Consider the following 17349-nt stretch of genomic DNA (forward strand, 5'->3'; position numbering starts at 1 on the left):
ATGTTTGAAATTTTGATTATAGGATTTCACTATGTATCTTGTAGTAATATCAATGTACCTTGCACATTACACTTTACAAAGGCTTATCACATTCCCTCAAAGGATATGTGAGCAAATCTCAAAACTGGGAATCAAAATAAGGTCATAGAAGTTTGTTTTTTGGGTTTTTTTTGACCTACTTAAATGCAGTGGTCTCCTGATACAATCCTCAGTGAGTGACATTGTATTTATTATACAAAGTATTTGCCTTAAAATACAGAATTCTTAAGTTTGCTTGATTGCTATTTAATTATATAACTATTTACACATCTTTCTTCAGCTCAGTAGGGGCCCATTTTAAAAAGATGTATCCACAGAAAGTATTCTGGAAGCACGGAGTACATTCTGTACTGACACTTGCATCCTCTTCCATCATTAATTGCTCTCTTGCCCTTCTAATTTAAAGTTAATCACATACATTGTTTCTTTTGTCTCCACAGCATGATTAACCCATGCTGTACTAATTAACATGATGATATATGCTTATAGAAAGTAAAATTTCACTCTAATTTTTAGTGAGTCAGTGGTATGACTTTCTGTGGTTTGAACTTCTGCTTCCTTCTTTGGTGTACCATTTCATATGTTTGTAAAGCTGATCTTTCAGTTCAGAGTGAGGAAATTCAATTTTGAGAGAAATTTTAGACGCTTAAATGTATATTTTTTCTTTTTCTTTTTCTTTTAAGGGAAAAGAGGTTTATAATGTGAACCTGATTCATATTTTTTCTCTTTACATTCAGTTTCCAGAGGAGACAGAACTGGACCTTTTGTCAGTAACCATTGAAGGTCCATCCCATTACTCCTCAAATAGTGAAGGATCATATTCCGTGTTCAGTTCTCCCAAAACTCCAGGAGGCCTTTCACCAGGCATTTCTTTCCAACCTGAGGAGGGCCGACGGGATGACAGTTTGTCTTCTACCAGTGAAGATTCCGAGAAGGATGAAAAGGATGAAGACCATGAGAGGGAAAGGTTCTATATTTACAGGAAACCCTCGTGAGTAGCTTTAAGATCCTTAGGCAGTATTTTAGAATCTAGAACTGAGCTTAAAGCATTATATAACTGTTAATTTTTACAGAAAAAAAAAAAACTTAACGTGCCTACCCAGAGTGAGACTAGGAGACGTATCCATGGTTTACTAATATAATTTAGCTCCATATGGCATTATTTTTTTCTTTCCCTGTCTTTATGTCTTTTAATAAAATCTAGAAAGTAGCATTTAAAATTTTACAATTTGCAAAAATGAAATCTCCTCCAAGTTGTAGAATGTAGGTCATACGCTGATATTCAGACTCCTTAATATCAGTGCTTGTGCCTGTGTCCTGAGCACTGAGAACATTGCCTGACACATGACAGTTACTCAGTACATAGTTGTTGAATAAAATGTGACTCCATTAAACTTAAGGAAACCTTCAATTAGTAGGAGCCGGTTGGGTAATTTGTGTGAATTTATAAAATAGTGAAATTTATTTACAGACTACTGCTCACATAACATGTTGGAAAATAGTTTGTTGAAAACTCTTCCCAGTTTACTACAATGTAATCACCAGTTGTTCTTTCTCTAGACATACATCTCGTAAAAAAGCAACAGGCTTTGCTGCTGTTCATCAGCTATTTACAGAACGCTGGCCAACAGCCCCGGCCAACAGAAGTCTTAGTGGCACAGCTACAGAGAGAAATATTGACTTTGAACTTGATATACGAGTTGAAATTGATAGTGGAAAATGTGTGCTCCACCCAACCACCCTTCTACAAGAACATGATGATATAAGCTTGAGAAGGTAAGATATTGGTCAGAAAGGTGTACAAGTAACTTCATTTGTTAGAACTACTATTTATATATCATTAATCGTAACAAACATTTCCCACCACATCCCAAAATGCAGACTTAAAGAGTATATTTTATTATAATTAGCATGTTTGAGTGCTTATTTGTATAACATACTGTTTTCTTTAAACAAGTGTATAATATTTTCTGGTGATTAGAAATGGACGTCTGATTTAGATTCTAGCAAATTTGTTAATTAAAATAGTTATATCCTTGGAATTCTTTAAATAAGCATGAATTTCTCAGTCTCTGTCATCATTGTGCACATTTCTGTTTCAAAGAACAGTACAATACTTAAAGATATCTTGTTATTGAAAGTTTGATGACATAAAGAAATAAGAAAGATTGGGAAACAGCTGCACAAAGAGACCTCAGTAAACTGGAATGTTGTTCAGGCTATAACTGCAGCTTTACCATTTGTTTCCATCATTGAAGAAATAGTGGTATAAACAGGCGTAGGGTTAGATTATTTTGTTCTTTGAATTTGTTTTGCTTTTCCTTCCTAATCTAAAAAAGAATTATAGGAAAACAGTAATATTAATAATTGAGTGAATGAGTAAGGAGTGGGTGGAAATGTAGATAAAACAAGTAGGCAGAATGCTGACAAATGCTGAAGCTGGGAGATGGACCCATGGGAGTTCATTCTGCTGTTCCATTTACTTTCTGTATGTTCGAAATTTTCTATAATAAAAGATTTTTAAATGTCTCTTTGTCTAATGAAGCCTTTTATAAAATGAGAAGATAAAAAGGCACTCTAAACAGTTAAATTCTTACAAATGTAATAGTGGTGATAAAAAGAACGACTGTTAATTTATTTTTGGTTGAACCGCAGTAAACCAAACTAAATTGCTGGTACTCAGCTATATTTACCTATGTAAAGGGCGGTTTCATTTGGTTCAACCTTATGTGTTCATGTGAAACAGTTGTGATCTCGGGAAAGAATAACTGCCTTGTGTAGTTGTGGAACATACAACATAAACCTCATCCATGCAAGGATTAACCGGTTTCACTAGAGACGCTGATGAGCTTCACTTTTTCAACCTTATTAATGAAGGATTACATTTCACTTACTATATAAATAAAAGTTTGCTTTTAAACAAAATAAAAGGAAATAAATGTCTTTCAAAAAGATAAAACATTTTTCTATTTATAGGAGTTATGACAGAAGTTCCAGGAGTTTAGATCAAGATTCTCCTTCAAAAAAGAAGAAGTTTCAAACTAATTATGCTTCCACCACGCATTTAATGACTGGCAAGAAAGTGCCATCATCTCTACAAACAAAGCCTAGTGACTTAGAAACAACAGTATTTTACATTCCTGGAGTTGATGTAAAGGTAAAAACCTAAATGTCTAGGATTAGGGATTAGATTATTAGTAGCCATGTTTATTTTCTATCATATATATTCTTCCTTTACCAATTATATTAAAATGAGGCCTTCTGAAGTTTTTCTCTAATATAGCCATATTCTGAACATGAGACCTTCTAAACTGCAGGTTGCCCCTTTTTCCACGAAATTTTGACAGAAGAAGTTAATTTTCTTTTTTAAACATTGATATTCACAATGTATTTGCTAAACCTTGCCTATTGCAACTCTTTTAGATTCTAGAATTATTAAGCTAGGATGTTAAGCTAGAAAGAACTTAAAATATTATCTGGGATGACGCTTTTTAACTTTAAAAATGAGATAAAACTAATCAGGAACTTGCCGGGATCACAAAGCTAACTCGTAAAATCTTCTGGCTCCTGAACCAGTGTTCTTTCTGCTACATTTTTGTACATTTCTTGGTTTCCCTCATCTGCATAATTTTAATTTTGAAAGTTTATTTGTTTCAATACAGTTGCATTATAATTCCAAGACTCTAAAGACCGAATCACCTAATGCCTCCAGAGGATCTTCCTTGCCAAGAACACTGTCTAAAGAGTCCAAGCTGTACGGTGTGAAAGATAGCGCGACATCTTCTCCTCCTCCTTTACCTTGCACTGCCCAGAGCAAGACTCACACCTTACTTCCCCCCCAGCCCCCGCCTATTCCCTCAGGTATTTACGGAAAATATACTTTTTAAATTTTTTTCATAAATTAAGTTTTAGTCATCACCTACTTGCTCTTTTGAGACTTTCTTTCAAATTCACGTTTAAGAAGAAAGGACTTAGACTTATCAGTAACAACTGTACAAAGTTCACATGTGGAAGTGTTGGCCAACTACTTTTGCCTAGTTCTCAAACTGATATTACCTTAGAATATCAGTTGTTAAAATAAACTTATATACTTAAAGTTTACTTAATTTTTTAGATCTATATATATTTAGAAAAGTCTTAATATAGTTCAAATCTGGGAGCTTATGATCTAGATGGAAACATCAAAGTTATATCTGGGAGCTTATGATCTAGATGGAAACATCAAAGTTATACATTTAAGACAGAGTACACTGGACTTAACCACATTTATTAATTATCTATTATTGCATAACAAATTATCCCAAATTTAGTGGCTGAAAATCTCAAACACACCTTCTGTGGATCAGAAATTCAGGAGCAGTTTGGCAGGGTGAATCTAACTTCACAGTCTTTTATGAAGCTACAGTCAGGATGTTGGCTAGGGCTGCAGTCATCCAAATGCCTGACTGGGTCTGGAAGTCTGCTTCCATTGTATCCCATTCACATGGCTGGCAAGTTGGTGCTTTAGTTTCTCCCCACATGGGTCTCTCCACTGGGGTCCCTGAGTGTTCTCAGGACATGGCAGCTGACATTCCCTCAAAAGGAGTGATTCAAAAGAGAACATGGCTGAAGCTGCAATATCTTTTACGGCTTCGTCTCAGAAGTCATGTAACATCACTTCCACAATATCTAATTGATCATACAGTGTGGGAGGGAACTACACAAGGGCGTGAATACCAGGAGGAAAGGACTATTGGAAGTTATCTTGGAATCTGGCTACTATACCATGTGAATAATACCTTATATATATATAATAGAATATCCAAAAAAGGGAATATTGGACTGGACAAGAATTATTTGAAAAATCTTTATTTGAGAGATGGAACTTGATAAATCTTTTAAAGTAGCCAGTAATCGTGAAATAATGACTAACATTTTTAGATCACTTTTATATATTTTTTAATTTATGTTTGGCTGTGTTGGGTCTTCTTTATTTTGGCTGGTTTTGGTATCAGGGTGATGGTGGCCTCATACAATGAGTTTGGGAGTATTGCTTCCTCTGCAATTTTTTGGAAGAGTTTGAGAAGGATGGGTGTTAGCTCTTCTCTAAATGTTTGATAGAATTCACCTGTGAAGCCATCTGGTCCTGGACTTTTGTTTGTTGGAAGACTTTTAATCACAGTTTCAATTTCATTACTTGTGATCGGTCTGTTCATATTTTCTGTTTCTTCCTGGTTCAGTCTTGGAAGGTTATACCTTTCTAAGAATTTGTCCATTTCTTCCAGGTTGTCCATTTTATTGGCATAGAGTTGCTTGTAGTAGTCTCTTAGGATGCTTTGTGTCTGTTGCAGTGTCTGTTGTAACTTCTTTTTCATTTCTAATTTTATTGATTTGAGTCCTCTCCCTCTTTTTCTTGATGAATGTTGCTAATGGTTTATCAATTTTATCTTCTCAAATAACCAGCTTTCAGTTTTATTGATCTTTGCTATTGTTTTAATTGTTTCTATTTCATTTATTTCTGCTCTGATCTTTATGATTTCTTTCCTTCTGCTAAGTTTGGGTTTTGTTTGTTCTTCTTTCTCTAGTTCCTTTAGGTGTAAGGTTAGACTGTTTGAGATTTTTCTTGTTTCTTGAGGTAGGCTTGTATTCCTATAAACTTCCCTCTTAGAACTGCTTTTGCTGCATCCCATAGGTTTTGGATCATCGTGTTTTCATTGTCATTTATCTCTAGGTATTTTTTGATTTCCTCTTTGATTTCTTCAGTGATCTCTTGGTTATTTAGTAACATATTGTTTAGCCTCCATGTGTTTGTGTTTTTTACATTTTTTTTCCCTGTAATTCATTTCTACTCTCATAGCGTTGTGGTCAGAAAAGATGCTTGATATGATTTTAATTTTCTTAAATTTACTGAGGCTTGATTTGTGTCCCAAGATGTGATCTATCTTGGAGAATGTTCCATGCACATTTGAGAAGAAAGTGTAATCTGCTGTTTTTGGATGGAATGTCCTATAAATATCAATTAAATCTATCTGGTCTATCATGTCATTTAAAGCTTGGGTTTCCTTATTAATTTTCTGTTTGGATGATCTGTCCATTGGTGTAAGTGAGGTGTTAAAGTCCCCCACTATTATTGTGTTACTGTCGATTTCCTCTTTTATAGCTGTTATCAGTTGCCTTATGTATTGAGGTGCTCCTATGTTGGGTGCATAAATAATTGTTATATCTTCTTCTTGGATTGATACCCTGATCATTATGTAGTGTCCTTCCTTGTCTCTTGTAACATTCTTTATTTTAAAGTCTATTTTATCCGATATGAGTATTGCTGCTCCAGCTTTCTTTTGATTTCCATTTGCATGGAATATGTTTTTCCATCCCCTCACTTTCCGTCTGAATGTGTCCCTAGGTCTGAAGTGGGTCTCTTGTAGACAGCATATATATGGGTCTTGTTTTTGTATCCATTCAGCAAGCCTGTGTCTTTTGGCTGGAGCATTTTATCCATTCAGGTTTAGGGTAATTATTGATATGTATGTTCCTATTACCATTTTTTAATTGTTTTGGGTTTGTTTTTGTAGGTCCGTCCTTCTCTTTTGTTTCCCACTTAGAGAAGTTCCTTTAGCATTTGTTGTAGAGCTAGTTTGGTGGTGCTGAATTCTCTTAGCTTTTGCTTGTCTGTAAAGCTTTTGATTTCTCCATGGAATCTGAATGAGATCCTTGCCGGGTAGAGTAATCTTGGTTTTAGGTTTTTCCGTTTAATCACTTTAAGCATATCATGCTACTCCCTTCTGGCTTGTAGAGCTTCTGCTGAGAAATCAGCTGTTAACCTTATGGGAGTTCCCTTGTATGTTATTTATTGTTTTTCCCTTGCTGCTTTTAATAATTTTTCTTTGTCTTTAATTTTTGCCAATTTGATTACTATGTGTCTCGACGTGTTTCTCCTTGGGTTTATCCTGTATGGACTCTCTGCGCTTCCTGGACTTGGGTGACTATTTCCTTTCCCATGTCAGGGAAGTTTTCGACCATAATCTCTTCACATATTTTCTCGGGTCCTTTCTCTCTCTCTTCTCCTTCTGGGACCCCTGTAATGTGAATGGTGTTGGGTTTAATGTTGTCCCAGAGGTCTCTTAGGCTGTCTTCATTTCTTTTCATTCTTTTTTCTTTGTTCTGTTCTGCCGCAGTGAATGCCACCATTCTGTCTTCCAGGTCACTTATCTGTTCTTCTGCCTCAGTTATTCTGCTATTGATTCCTTCTAGTGTAGTTTTCATTTCAGTTGTTGTATTGTTCATCTCTGTTTGTTTGTTCTTTAATTCTTCTAGGTCTTTTTTAAACATCTCTTGCATCTTCTCGATCTTTGCCTCCATTCTTTTTCTGAGGTCCTGGATCATCTTCACCATCATTATTCTGAATTCTTTTTCTGGAAGGTTGCCTGTCTCCACTTCATTTAGTTGTTTTTCTGGGGTTTTGTCTTGTTCCTTCATCTGGTACATAGCCCTCTGCCTTTTCATCTTGTCTGTCTTTCTGTGAATGTGGTTTTTGTTCCACAGGCTGCAGGATTGTAGTTCTTCTTGCTTCTGCTCTCTGCCTTGGGTCTTAGTTGTGGCACACGGGATCTTTCGTTGCAAGGCATGGGCTTGTCTCTAGTTGTGGCGCGTGGGCTCCAGAGTGCATGTGCTCTGTAGTTGTGGCACACGGGCTCAGTAGTTGCAGTGTGTGGGCTTAGTTGCCCCACAGCATGTGGGATCTTAGTTCCCTGACCAGGGATTGAAGCCATATCCCCTACGTTGGAAGGCAGATTCTTTACCAGTGGACCACTGGGGAAGTCCCTAGATCACTTTTAAATTGACAAGACACATGTATGTCCATTAAGTGCAAGGCAGATATTATCAATATTGTCCCCATTTTATATATGAAATTTAAAGCTCACAGAAGTTGCATTTCTTTCCTACTTTTACAAGCTAATACATGCTGGAGTTGGAAACCTAAGCCAAAGTTAGCTAAATATTAGTTAGCTATTATAATCATTCTACTGACGTGGAAATATTTAGTCAGGTAGAAGGAAAGAGAGATGCAGCCCATGTAAGGAGGCATTATAAATGCATACAAGGTAAGAACAGCAAGGACACAGGAAAACCTAAAAACAATGATGTTTTTCCTCAACTTGCCACAGAATATCATTAGTCAAAGTTGTCTACATCTTACTCCTCAAGTGGATAAAATAATACTAAATGAGAGATTAAATGCTAAAATAATACTAATGAGAGAGTTAGCAAAGTATAACCTTGAAAAATTGAACCAAAATTTGTTACCTAGAGCAAATAGGAATAACTGTTGTACTTTTATGTACATCATTTATTATCTTTGTATTCTAACAATAATTTATGATTTCTTTCAACCTATTTTTATTGCATTCTTGTATGGTTTTAAATAAAAGGTGCTTCCTGTGATTAAACTGTCATATAATTCTCATTTCTCACAAAATTATTGTATGTTTTATGGAAACTGTTAAATTCACTTCACACCCTTAAATGTTCTAGCCAAAGGAAAAGGAAGTGGAGGAGTAAAAACAGCCAAGTTATATGCCTGGGTAGCACTTCAGTCATTGCCAGAAGAAATGGTTATTAGTCCCTGCCTATTAGACTTTCTGGAAAAGGCTCTGGAAACTATCCCAATTACACCAGTTGAAAGGAACTATACAAGTGAGTGTCCTCTTTATATACTTATTTGCCCATCACATGTACTTTGGGGTCCTATTACTTAGAAGGATTTCTTAATGCTATTATAGATTCAGTGATAAATGTAAAGGAATTATAGAACTGAAGAAGAACTTGAGAGACCATCTAGTCCTGGTGGGGTTTTACGACTCTTCCACGGCCACAGCTAGTGACAAAATTAACATTTTTAGGTCCTAGGTTAGCGTGTCTCTTGGACTGGAAACTCCTTGAGGGCAAAGGCATAATTACTTTTTTCTTTGTTCGTTGTTTGGTATAGCAGCAGGGAATCAGAGTTTGGAGGAATGAGTAAGAGGTTTGAATAGGGAAAGATGTATAGAATGATGGGCTACAGCGCCAGTGTTTTCTCTGTGTTCATACCCCTGATCTCAGTACTAGCATAAGAGAAAAAGATCTTTTAATAAATAGTTTGCCCTTGCCCTAAGAGTGCACTTAAAACTAAATATTTTAACAGCTATCAGCTCACAAGATGAAGATATGGGACATTTTGAAATACCAGATCCTATGGAAGAATCAACAACATCACTAGTATCATCTTCAACATCTGCTTACTCTTCCTTCCCTGTAGATGTTGTGGTTTATGTACGAGTTCAGGTGATATACTTCATTTATTCCTTTCTGTTTTAAAGAAAATTTTTTTCTTAAGTTTATTTGAACATTTACAATATTACTACCCTTTAACGTTTTCTTAAGCTTCATGGACCTTGAGTATGTCTATGATGGCTTAGAGGTTGTGTGAACCTTTGGGAAGTATTTGTACAACTTTATGTGTGTATTTACTTGTCTGCTGAGGAGGTTCATATCTTTGAGTTTTCAAAATTGAGATCTCATACTTTTGTGGCAAATGTAAAAATATGTAAGTTAAAACTTTTTCAGCACTCTATGCCATTTTTTATGATGGCACCTATATTTCTTGTCATTATGGTCATTTGGGGGCAGATATAAAGTGAAATTGAGATACAAAGTCACAATAGTACCTTTGTTAGATTTTTCTAAGAGTTATATAATATATATTTAGTATTTTATTCTAAAATTCAGTCCTATCTGTAGGCCTTAGGAGTATAGGCATACCTGAGAGATATTGTGGGTTCAGTTCCAAACCACCACTGCAATAAAGCAAATATTGCAGTGAAGCAAGTTACATGAAGTTTTTGATTCCTCAGTGCATATAAAAGTTATGTTTACACTGTACGGTAGTTTATTAAGTGTGCAATAGTATTATATCTAAAAAAACAGTGTACCTACCTTAATTAAAAAATAACGCTGTTGGGGCTCCCTGGTGGCGCAGTGGTTGAGAGTCTGCCTGCCGATGCAGGGGATGTGGGTTCGTGCCCCGGTCCGGGAAGATCCCACATGCCGTGGAGCGGCTGGGCCCGTGAGCCATGGCCGCTGAGCCTGCGCGTCCGGAGCCTGTGCTCCGCAATGGGAGAGGCCACAACAGTAAGAGGCCCACATACCGCAAAAAAAGAAAAAAAAGACAAAAGAAACGCTAATGATCATCTGTTCAGATTAATTTCTACAATAGCAATTTGGCCAAAAGAACTTCAGTCTGATCTTCTGGAGTTTTTGCACAAGCTTTTTTGAAGATCTGATGAAAACATGTAATGAGTGAGGGCTTTGAGAGCTTGTAAAACTTCAGTTATTAATGCAATAGCCTTTTAAAATTTTAGTATAAAAGGAAATCATTTCCTTTAAAATACTTGATTATGAACAATATGAACGTAAACATCTTTAATGTTCTGAATTATCTAAATGTCTACATATTTACTGTTTAGAGATAGTTCCTCAAATATTTAGATTTTTTTAAATGATACCGTTTTGTTAACATACTTTGGTTAATGTATCGTGTGTTTGTTTGAAAAAGGTAGGACACACTAAAGACAAAATTCTTTTAAGTAAGACAAAATTCTTTTAAGTGTCAAATAATAAATTTGGTATATGTAGACTGAAATGGAAACTGAATGTAATTTTTGGAGTCCAGTGGGAAAATTTTTAATCATCTAGCTCCTAGAAACTTTTTTTTTGGCTTTCTGCACTTTTTAGCCCTCACAGATCAAGTTTAGCTGTTTACCGGTGTCAAGAGTAGAATGCATGCTAAAGCTGCCATCCCTGGACTTGGTGTTTTCTTCAAACCGAGGAGAGCTGGAGACTTTAGGGGCTACGTATCCTACAGAGACTTTATCCCCTGGAGGTAATGCTCCTCAGAGTGGAACAAAGACCTCTGCAAGCAAAACTGGAATACCAGGTGTGGAAACATTCTTTTATTCAATTGGCATAAAGCCAAATATTATTTTAACAGTAATATATATTGCCAAATAAATAAGTTTGGAAAAGGAGAATATTTGAGAATTAGAGTACTTGTAGAAAAAAATCTATAGTAGATCAAAGTTTTGAGTGTATTTTATTACAAAGGAATGGCAGTGGGATAGCATTTTATTGTTGGTTTCACGTACGCATTACATGCACTATGAGGTATGAATGATAATGTGTTCAAGTACTTCTGAGTGTTCGATTTTATGCTATATTTTTATATTACAAGTAATCAGTGTTGCAAATGGTAAATAAGAGATGTAGTATTATCTTGCAAGGATTTCTTATCACACTGAATTAAAAGTATATCACATTGTGTGTGTGTATAAAAAGACTTTTTAATGGTAAATTTTGTTACCTACCTCAAATGTTTGTTTCATGAATGGTTTAGTTTTTAAAGCAGAACGGATGATTTCCTGATGAGATAGTCACACTTCACTGTATTACTGTGTCATTTCTGCCCTAAAAATCATTTAGAGATCACAAATGCAAAAAATAAAGATTTTCTTGGCCATTTTTTAAAAGAGAGACTAGAATGAATGAAAATTGATGAGAGAACTAATGTTCAGTGTTTTCAAGCAGTGGGGGGGTGATTCTGCCCCCAGGGGATATTCCGCAATGTGGAGAAATGGCTAAAGCAAAACATTTGCTTTGCTGTGTAAATCTCTGAACATTTTCACAACAAAAAGTCGATATTTTACAAATAAGATTTTTGCTAATGCCATAGCCCACTGTCTTACACTTAGCTCCTAAATATTGCTGCTGGAATTGTATTGTAGTCAACAACATGTTGGAGCGGTAGTGCTGGTTTTTGAAAACATATTTTTTGATTATAAAATTAACTCATTGTTTATTACAGAACATAAAGAAAACAGAAAAGTATCAAAAATGAAAATAATAATATCCCTTTATCAGTTCCTACCTACTCTCTAGCATTTTTGTGAAGATATCTTTTTCCCAGGAAAGACTGAAATATGGTCTCTTCTGCTATGTAACTTTCAGAAATTTTAAATATAGGTTTTCCCAAATTATTAAGTATTTATCTCTAAAATAACTTTAATGACTGTATGATATAACATCATTTTGATCATATATTTGAAACTCCCTGGGCTCTTTGGTTTTTATTTTGTGAATAATATTGAGATGAGTATCTCTGTATATAAATATTTTTAAACATCCATAGGATTAGTTCTTAAAAGTGGAATTCCTAAGTCAGAGAGTGCAAACATTTTAAGGTGTTTGATATATTTTACTCTCTAGTAAGACTATAAAGATTTCTGCATCTTCACCACAACGTATCTGAACGCCAAGTTCACTGTACTCTTCCCAACACTTTGCTTTAAATTTATTTTCCATCATTGTTAATATGATTGACTAAAACGGGATTTTATTATTTTAATCTATATTGTTACTTTATTGGCTGTTTGACAGAGGGGGATAAATATGCCCATGCCCATTTCTCTGTTGGGATATTCACTTTTTTCTTAATGACAAAATATCACAAATTATTAACACAAATTATTATAGCAGTGTATATGTACTATGCTAGAAATATATAATGAGAGGAAAATAAAATGAGCAGCTATTTTTAATGTCCACATTTATTTTAGAAAATTAAAGAATGAAACAGCACCCCTTATTCTATCATCATAAAGCATGAAAGAAGGAATGATGATGAGAATAAATGTATAAGAAATGTAGGTTATGACAATATCCATTCTTTTAAAGGATATTTATTGAACTTTACTGAGTTCTGGGTCAGTACTAGGGGTTGGATATACTGTAGTGAACTTAGCTAACAGACATAGTGCCTGCTAATATGGAACTTAAATTGAATTTGGAGAAACAGATAATAAGCAAACAAACATGTTTTAAGTGGAAACATGAAGTAGGTTAAATATGAGTTAGCCAAGCAGAGAGTTGGGGGAATAAACACTCCAGGTACAGAATACAAGAATTCATGAAGTAGGAAAGAGTTTGACAACACTGAAAAATATAAAGAATACAACCAGTATAAGTGGAGCGTGGCGAACAAAGGGTATACTGGCATGAGCAAGATTTATATAGATAGGAAAGAGCCATATCATTCCGGGGAGCCACCTGAGAGGTTAAGCAGGGAAGTGGACGTGATTATCATTCACACTTCTAGAACACTAGTCCAGCTGCAGTGTGGCAGTTGCTTGGAGGAGAACAAGAGTGGAAGGAAGCAGGGAGAGAAGTTGGCCATTTCAGCAGCCCAGAATTGATCATTGTTTAGGCTAGAATAGCAATAGTAAGATGGAGGAAAATGGACATACTTGGTATATGTTGTTAGACATAGAAATGCTATGGTGATAAGTTGCATGATCGGAAGTTAGAAGTGGGAAGGATGACAGATAGCTCCCAGGAAGTGTTACTTATAGAGATGGGAAATACTGGAAGAAAAGCAGATTAGGGGAAAAGATCAGTTCAGTTTTGGACATGGTAAGCTTTGTCTTACCATGTCAGTGATCACATGTCTGTGATCCATTCTAGTGGGATGTCAGGTATGCAATATATGAATCCAATATATGAATCCAAAAGAAGTCTGGTCTGGAGATACGTATTTTAGAATCACTGGCAAATCATATAAAGCTCCATTCAGACAGTCTCATATTTTTTTATGTTTAAAGCATATTTGGAATTAGTCTGTCCACCCATGGTAGATGTTGCCAGTGAGGGCACGTAGCTGCCCAAGAGAAGGAGATCCTTAACTTTCTCTATTTGTGTACCTTACTCCGTTTCCACTGTTTCTGGGAAATGTGGACTCCAGCTATATGGTTTGGGTTTTTTACAGTTCATTCTTCTCCATTGCTTAAAACCCAGCTGTTTTGTACCTCTTCCACAGCCTGCTTCCTGTAGAGCAAAGGAGAAAAGAAACAGGAAACCATGGAGTTGGCCAGTCATATGTATAAATAATTATTTCAAAGATGAGCAGAATATTCAGCCTTAGTTTATGAATTAACTGGAAAATACATCTAAGTCCTCATTTTAATTTCAAGGATTTAACTCTATTGATCGGTTAATGTTTGACTATTTTCACTTTATTTTCAAGTCATGTTTGTTTCTTGAGACTATATTAGTGACAGTTTTTTAAATTTTCTGTGGCTTATAAATATTTTGGTGTTCTTGTGTTCCCTGTAGGTTTGTCAGGATTAGGCAGCCCTCTTGGCAGAAGTCGACATAGTAGTAGTCAGTCAGATCTGACCAGTTCCAGCAGCAGTTCATCTGGGTTGAGCTTCACTGCGTGCATGTCTGACTTTTCACTTTATGTATTTCATCCATATGGAGCAGGGAAACAAAAGACTGCTGTTTCTGGCCTTACACCTGGATCAGGAGGATTAGGTATATTTAGCATGTCTGCATCTTTTTCAAATTTATCGCATCTTTTCAAGCTTTGATCTTTTTAGAAATGTTATCTTTAATAATGGATATAAAATGAGATCAGAAACTTTATTTTTCTTCTTGATAATATCTATCCTGTCTCTACATAATAAGTAGAAATATGAAATAAGTAATGTAGGTAAATCAATTATATAAGAATTTTAAAACTCCAAATATTTTATAAGTGATATACACTGTGCAGTCGCTTCAGATATGAGGTTACTTATGTTACTTACATTTTAAATGTTTCATCAAATCATTGTCTATTTGTATAAAAAAATTATATTTTATAAATAGTAAATTTTTAAAGGGTGTGCATCACATTTGTTAATTTAAAATGAGACTATTATTACTAGTTATTTAGTGAACTTAAATTCCCCTGGCATTTTAAAGTACAGATTTACCACTAAAAATGCATAGGATGTTGATATTAGTGAATGTCTCTTGACTTATTTAGACAAATAATAAAGACACACACTCCATGTCCATCCTAATTTTTGCTGGAGAGATGCTGTAAAAATCATCTATTATGTTTATGGGCTTGAACCTATGAAATTATTGTTAGGAATGCCTAATGCTCATTAGGTCATTCTGTTTAAATTTTTACTCACTTAAGTGATGTTATTTGATAGCATATTCTAGCCTATTGGATAATTTCATGTAACTAGATAGTTGTGTGTGTGTTTATACATATATATGTGTGTGTGTGTGTTCATACGCATGTGTTTTTGGTTTGTTGTTTTTTTTTTTTTTTAAAGGGAATGTGGATGAAGAAGCCACTTCAGTCACTGGTCGAAAAGACTCACTCAGTATAAATCTCGAGTTTGTAAAAGTGAGTTTGTCCCGGATAAGACGTTCTGGAGGTGCCTCATTTTTTGAAAGTCAGTCTGTAAGCAAGTCTGCAAGCAAAATGGACACTACACTAATAAATATATCTGGTATTCAATTTTATAGTTTTTTAATTAAAATATTGTTTTTCCAGAATTAAATAAGGGCCTCCTTTTCGTGTTTAATTATTAAATACATTTAGTAATATTAAGCATTCAGTGACAAATTGATTTAAAGGAGAAGAATAACTGTCCAGCCAAGTATTATCTCAGTCCAGGTAATCAATGTTAGAAATATGATTGCTAGATAAATACATGGAAATATCACCCAAGGGCCAAAATATGCCTAATTGAATCACTGAAAACTGCTTCTTCGCTTCTCTACCATGAATTGGTAAAATTTCTGATTTTTTGTTTGATTTTTTAATTAGAAATTCTTAAAACACTAAGGAGAGATGAGTGTTGAAAATTGTTTACTTGGTGTCATTAGATCTTGAGTTGTGTGCATATGTGTTGACAGCTTTATAACTAGTTACATAACTATGGACAGATCACTTGCTCATTTTCTTTACGTTGTGATTTGAGTATTTAAAATTAAATGCATGTAGAACATTTTGAAGAATTCAGAGTACTATGCAAGTGAAAATTTTTTAAATTATTAACTGAAAAGATATAGTAAGTATACTTAACTCACTCAACACAATATATGTTTGGTCATTCAGCAAACATATGTTGAGCCTTTATTTTACAGTGAACTTGTGCCAGGCACTGTGCTAGATGCTTGAAGGTGCAGGCATGAATAAGGGAAGGTCTTATGAGTAGACAAATTACAGTGCAGTGTGATAAATCCTATAACGGAGGTTTACTTAGAGAGGAGGAAACATATTCTGGCTTTATATGAGTGATCAGAGAAAGCTTCACAAAGGAGATGATGTTGGGTCAGATCTTCAAAATTATGTAGGAATATCCTTGGCTATAGCAACATGGTATTTAATGGTACAAAAGTGTCAAAAAGTAGGCTTTTGGATCATACTTTGATTCACTGAAGCTGAAGCGTAGGTATAACTGAACATTTAGTTAGTTGTACACAGTAGGTGAGGCCAGAGGGAGAGAGGAGTTGGCTAGAGGTAAAGCTGGTGAAATAGCCCAGGACATGATTGGGGTAGGGGGGACTCATAGGCCAGGCTAAAGAACAGGGTTCTGATCCTTTGGGCGGGGAGAAGCCATTAGAATTTTTAAGAAATGATATGACAACACTGTCCCAAAAGATGACAGTACTGTATTGTATGTTTAAAAATCTGTAGCTGGTAGATTTCATGTTAAGTGTTCTTACCACAAAAAACAACCAAAATTATATATGGATTATAAAATAATCTGTTTACATTTAAAAAAACAGAAAAAGGAAGATGCTTCAGATTGATGTTTTAGGAAGGGAGTTGATGGCTGAATGAAAAGAGGTGGTGGAGTGGAAAGATGCTTGAGGAAGCTGTTGAAACAGACTAAGCAATAGGGGATGAGGGCCTGAGTTGTTATAGGAAAAAAAGAGTAGAGGGAATGGTTTCAAGAGAAATATGAGAATCCACAAGCTTAAGGACAAGTTGTATGAGGAGCAGTAGAGGAGACAGGGATGCCTCAAACTTTTAGCTTAGGTGACTGAAGGGACAGTGAGGTCATTAACTTAGATAGAAAATAAAGAAGGAAATGGCCTATACGACCTTGAGGTGAAAGGGTCTGGTAGGCAATTGGCTAATGGGCTGTGTGGATATGGGCTCAGACTGAAACAGATACTTCAGGTTTGGGAGATGTTGGCACGTAAATGCAACAGAAGCTATGGTGGAGGAATAGAAGGCACGTGAAGCAAAAGCAGCAGTGTGCTCAGAGCAGAACCCCGGGAGACAGCCATGAGAGTGCTTTCAGATTGACAAGTGGCCGCTTTCTGTCTAAAAGGAATATAGTAGTTTTCGCCATACAGTTATTTGGTTTGCAGCTACTTTTGAGGAAGTTTGTATTCTAGCTCATCCTGATGATTCATTTCCCATATTTGAGAAGAGCTCTATGTTAAAGC

General features: G+C 35.3%; 1 protein-coding gene across 4 annotated transcripts in view; it reads left to right on the plus strand.

Annotated features, from left to right (window-relative positions):
* The window catches only part of BLTP1 (bridge-like lipid transfer protein family member 1), a 205100-nt gene that overhangs the window by 172138 nt on the left and 15613 nt on the right, over nucleotides 1-17349 (plus strand). For all 4 annotated transcript variants that reach the window (XM_024745037.1, XM_024745040.1, XM_024745038.1 and 1 more), the window contains 9 exons: nucleotides 777-1030; nucleotides 1600-1815; nucleotides 3016-3196; nucleotides 3702-3900; nucleotides 8551-8712; nucleotides 9200-9339; nucleotides 10789-10990; nucleotides 14218-14418; nucleotides 15216-15395. In XM_024745037.1, the coding sequence (XP_024600805.1) occupies nucleotides 777-1030; nucleotides 1600-1815; nucleotides 3016-3196; nucleotides 3702-3900; nucleotides 8551-8712; nucleotides 9200-9339; nucleotides 10789-10990; nucleotides 14218-14418; nucleotides 15216-15395 (1735 nt within the window). The remainder of the gene's footprint in view (nucleotides 1-776; nucleotides 1031-1599; nucleotides 1816-3015; nucleotides 3197-3701; nucleotides 3901-8550; nucleotides 8713-9199; nucleotides 9340-10788; nucleotides 10991-14217; nucleotides 14419-15215; nucleotides 15396-17349) is intronic.

The sequence above is a fragment of the Neophocaena asiaeorientalis genome, unplaced genomic scaffold (genome assembly GCF_003031525.2).
Source record: "Neophocaena asiaeorientalis asiaeorientalis breed wild unplaced genomic scaffold, Neophocaena_asiaeorientalis_V1.1 scaffold65, whole genome shotgun sequence".
Taxonomy (NCBI): domain Eukaryota; kingdom Metazoa; phylum Chordata; class Mammalia; order Artiodactyla; family Phocoenidae; genus Neophocaena; species Neophocaena asiaeorientalis.